The sequence below is a fragment of the Etheostoma spectabile genome, chromosome 2 (assembly GCF_008692095.1).
Source record: "Etheostoma spectabile isolate EspeVRDwgs_2016 chromosome 2, UIUC_Espe_1.0, whole genome shotgun sequence".
NCBI classification, from domain to species: domain Eukaryota; kingdom Metazoa; phylum Chordata; class Actinopteri; order Perciformes; family Percidae; genus Etheostoma; species Etheostoma spectabile.
The window spans coordinates 14,517,224-14,521,347 of NC_045734.1; the positions used below are offsets into that span (position 1 = coordinate 14,517,224).

Sequence of the window (4,124 nt, forward strand, 5' to 3'; positions counted from 1 at the left end):
AAACTCACCAAATTTGGCGGTCGCATCAAATTGGGTGAAAATGTAAGTATTTTAAGGGTTTCGGAAATAGGCGCACAAAAATGGCTTGCTAGCGCACCCTACTAAATGAGACAATTGAGCCTCTGCAGTACGTTTAATGTAGACTCACAAAACTTGGTATACATATGAAGCATGGCAGGACGGACATAGAACTGCATTGGAGCCACACCCTAAACCCAACAGGAAGTCCGCCATTTTGAATAGAAAGTTCGAAATTAGTGCAATTTTAACCATTTCCACATGTCGTACGAACTTCTCCAAGAGATTTCATCCGATTAACTTCAAACTTGGTCTATGTCATCTTAAGATGTTAACGGGTTAAGTTATTAAAAGAAAAACTTTTCGTCAGAGGGCATGGCCGTGGCAGGGCGGCCATTTTGTGCGTTTCGCCATTGGAAGCGGAGTGTACATTGTCCAATTGGCTCAAAACTTTTAAGGATTCATCAGAGTCCACCCCTGACAACATATGCACGTCGATATCGGCTCAAAGTCATAACGCCCCCTAGTGGCAACAGGAAGTAGGCTTAAAAGGACGGGAAATTAACAACTGCTTCGGTCTTTAAATAGCAAAGACAATTGCGTCGGGCCTTGCTCCGCGCTGCGCTGGGTGCGAGATAGGGCCCTTACTCTGTGTAAGTTAGGTTTTCTTCTTGAACTACTCAGTAATATAACTGTTGACACTTTGGAGGAAATGTAGGACATAAAGACAGGAACGAAGAGAAGTAGAGAGAGAGCTGTAGTGTATGTGTGTGCATAAGAGATGTCCAAAAGTGACCTGTTTTCTATCTCCAGTGTGCTGATGGCTCCTCTGCCTCTCTTCATACAAATTCCTTAAGGAGGCCATCACCAACTCATTCTCTTCCTGATCGCTCTTAGGACGAGCCCTCTGAAACACGGACACAAAATGCAATTAAAAAAAAACCTGGCAAATAAATACATGTTTATAAATGTTGACATATAAATAACATCTAAATCTGAAGGTTTTTGACTGGACAATAGCTACATTACATGGCATCACTACAGTGGATTCATTGCACTGTTTTGCACTAGAAAAGCAGTGATTTGCTGATCTCTGACAGTTCAGCACTGTTGTATTGTTGCAGTTCAGCTACAACACCAGCAGATGTCAGCTGAGTCATTGAGAAATATTTGAAGGCATTCAACTCTAAAGACTCCTCTTTAACTGTAAAACATTGTGTGAATCGGTAGCTATGTTTCCATCCACACGTTTTTATCCGAATTAAGTGATATCGAATTAAAAATGCCTTATGGAAACAGTAAAATTCAATGGAATTTTGTGAATTGACTCAAAGGAAAAACATTCGGTTTTATCTGATTTTATCTTGATCGATATACGGCTTATGTGATAAACACTGAAGGAAACGTTATTTGCCGAATGAATAATGAATTGCGATTAAGTTTTAGGTCATTTTTTTAACCCGCCACAAAATGAAGAAGATTAAGTTTTAGTTCATTTTCACCCAGTATTTCAGTTTGCACACATGGCGGGTGTCAACAAAGACAGATGTAAGTGGACGAACAAGGAGACGAGAGACTCTTTGAATTTAATTTAATCAGAAACTCACAAAGGAAATGGCCAACAAAGGTTAGGCTATGACAAGCTGTGGGACGTCCTCCGGAGTAAATAGAAGGTGCTCAAACAGCGATAAATCCCACATAAAATACATGTGATTCCGTGGTGATGAACTTAAAAGGAATACTTCACCCTTGACATTACCATTTGTATATCAGTTACTCACTAGGCCATGTCCATGCAGCCCCTATTTACAATTTATTAGTTAGATACATTACCATTGTGTTTTCAAAGACTGACGCTTGCTCCTGGTTGTCAAGAGTGGCCAAGTGTTTCTGAAGCTCCAGCTTGGTTTTAGATGGGGGAAGACCTGAAAAATATGTAAATGCAGAATAAAAACACTGCAAAAAAGACTAGTCTCATGTCAGATTTGTTTTACATACAGTACATGTTTGTTTATACAGTATGTAAGGTATTGAGGGTCAATGGTGTGGCCCTCTCATATTGCAAACTTCCTAGTCCTGGATTATTCTTTGCCTAATTCAGCAGCATAATATGCCCTTACACCCATTGGGATACAGTTATTTATAAAGCTAAATACACACAAATATAAATGCATTTGTGACAATTAAACTAAGACAAAAGTGAAGGCCCCATCAGACTTGTGGGCATGTAAACATAAAATATGAACTTGCCTCCATTGTTACAGCTTAAAAAAATTTGTTTTGTTTGTGTGTTGGGTGTCCAGCTGTTCTTCACCCAGAAGCACATAGGTCGTTCTCTTCCTTTTATACATCACATTCAGATGAAGTTAAAATGTCAACTCGCAAAACACATTTAATTCAAATATGATAATATGATAATTATTTATGAAATCCACTGCTAGGTTCAGCCTTTTGCCACAATATTTAAATTATTTGGAGAGGTAAATGTGATGTACCCTGTCTGAAAAAAATGGCATGTTAACTACCGGTGTATATAGATGTATACAACTGTGTAAACTTTCAACAACTTTCAACATTACTCCAACCAATTAAGAGTTTGAAAATGCTTTAAATGTACTGAAAAAGCAGCCCAGGGACAGTTTTCTACCTTCTATCCTCTCACACAGTCTGTGGAGCTGCTGTATGGGGCAGCTGTCACACTGCTGGCTCTGGGTCTTTGCATTCTGCTGCAGGGCTGCCACAGAGAACGCCTGCTTCAAAGTCAGCATGATCTCATCCACCTACAACAGCAAAATACAGTCTTTTTTACATCCATCCACCATACATTCTTTCAATAATTTGTCAGAGCATCTATGAGTTGACCTATCACTCAACTCTTTAAAACTGTATTCTATTCCATGAAAGTGAACAATTATAAGAACAAATATATATATATATATATATATATATATATATATATATATATATATATATATATATATATATTTTTTTTTTTTTTTTTTTTTTTTTTAAGTATCCATTATGTTATTGTGAACAACAACAGTTTTTCCTAAACGTTGTTTTCTAGTTTACTCTGGCAGCAGTCAAATACTGGCCCAGTGACTCATTGTTTTGACAATTACTGTGAGTATCTAGTATAAGCAAATTACAGTGCAACATTAGCCGACTATCATACAATACAGTTCATCCGTCTAATGACCAAGGGTTTTTATCAAACTGTCCCTTTGGCCCACCATGACTCACTGGAGCACAGATGCACTGAGTCATATGTCTAAGGATTAGAGCAGAATTTAATCTTGACTTATAGAAAAATATCAGCTTCATGCATTGTGGCACTCAAATTTAAATCCAAAGCAAACTTGCAAGGTGTTAAATTAAACTGAATGGGATAATCAAATATGCACAGTGAGTTGGAGGCACTGATATGGAAATATGAGGATATGCAAAATTAATTACAGGGAAATACACATAATGCTCAACTGCGATCGTGTTTGCATTAACGTTTTTACAAAAGACGTTTCTACGTGTGTAAATGTGCATGATAAATGAATGAATTGTACCAACATAAATCTGCCCATTTGGATTTCTGCAGACAATGTGCAAAAAAGGAAAAACGCGTGAATTATGTTGTTTTTGCACAACAATATGTACTATCCTTTTCTTTCCATGTTCTACAATGCTCTCCCTTCATTATCTGTCGCTCACCAGTGATTCATCGGTGCACTGGAAGACGTAGCAAACAAAGTGGAAGTTTCCTCCTTCCACTGTTTCCCTGCAAATGAAGCCAAAGTGATCCACGTGATGAATACCCTGAAAAGAAAAGATCAGGCGTTTCAGGATTCAAGATGGGTTTGAAAAATCACAGACACAAGCCTAAACAGACAATCATGTGTAGAAGGGCAGGGCTTTGTACCTGTGAGCAGAAGGAGATTTCTCTGAAACTCTTCTCTATGGCAACTTTCTTCGTGTCTGGACTAACCAAGAATATCTGAGACCTGCCCACCTAAAACCAAGAAAAAGACAAAACAGTTAGACTCCTGGAAATTTGTATTTCCAAAAGAGGTAAAGAAACAAAACCATTTAGGGGGTTCAAAACGGGGGGGGGG

The 4,124-nt window shown here is 38.2% G+C and overlaps 1 protein-coding gene across 6 annotated transcripts in view; it reads right to left on the reverse strand.

The window, feature by feature from the left end:
- tbc1d1 (TBC1 (tre-2/USP6, BUB2, cdc16) domain family, member 1) overlaps positions 1 to 4,124 on the reverse strand; it is a 67,219-nt gene that overhangs the window by 30,057 nt on the left and 33,038 nt on the right. For all 6 annotated transcript variants that reach the window (XM_032543353.1, XM_032543360.1, XM_032543369.1 and 3 more), the window contains 5 exons: positions 3,932 to 4,021; positions 3,724 to 3,828; positions 2,666 to 2,798; positions 1,852 to 1,943; positions 815 to 925 (listed from right to left, as the gene is read on the reverse strand). In XM_032543353.1, coding sequence (XP_032399244.1) covers positions 815 to 925; positions 1,852 to 1,943; positions 2,666 to 2,798; positions 3,724 to 3,828; positions 3,932 to 4,021 — 531 coding nt within the window. The remainder of the gene's footprint in view (positions 1 to 814; positions 926 to 1,851; positions 1,944 to 2,665; positions 2,799 to 3,723; positions 3,829 to 3,931; positions 4,022 to 4,124) is intronic.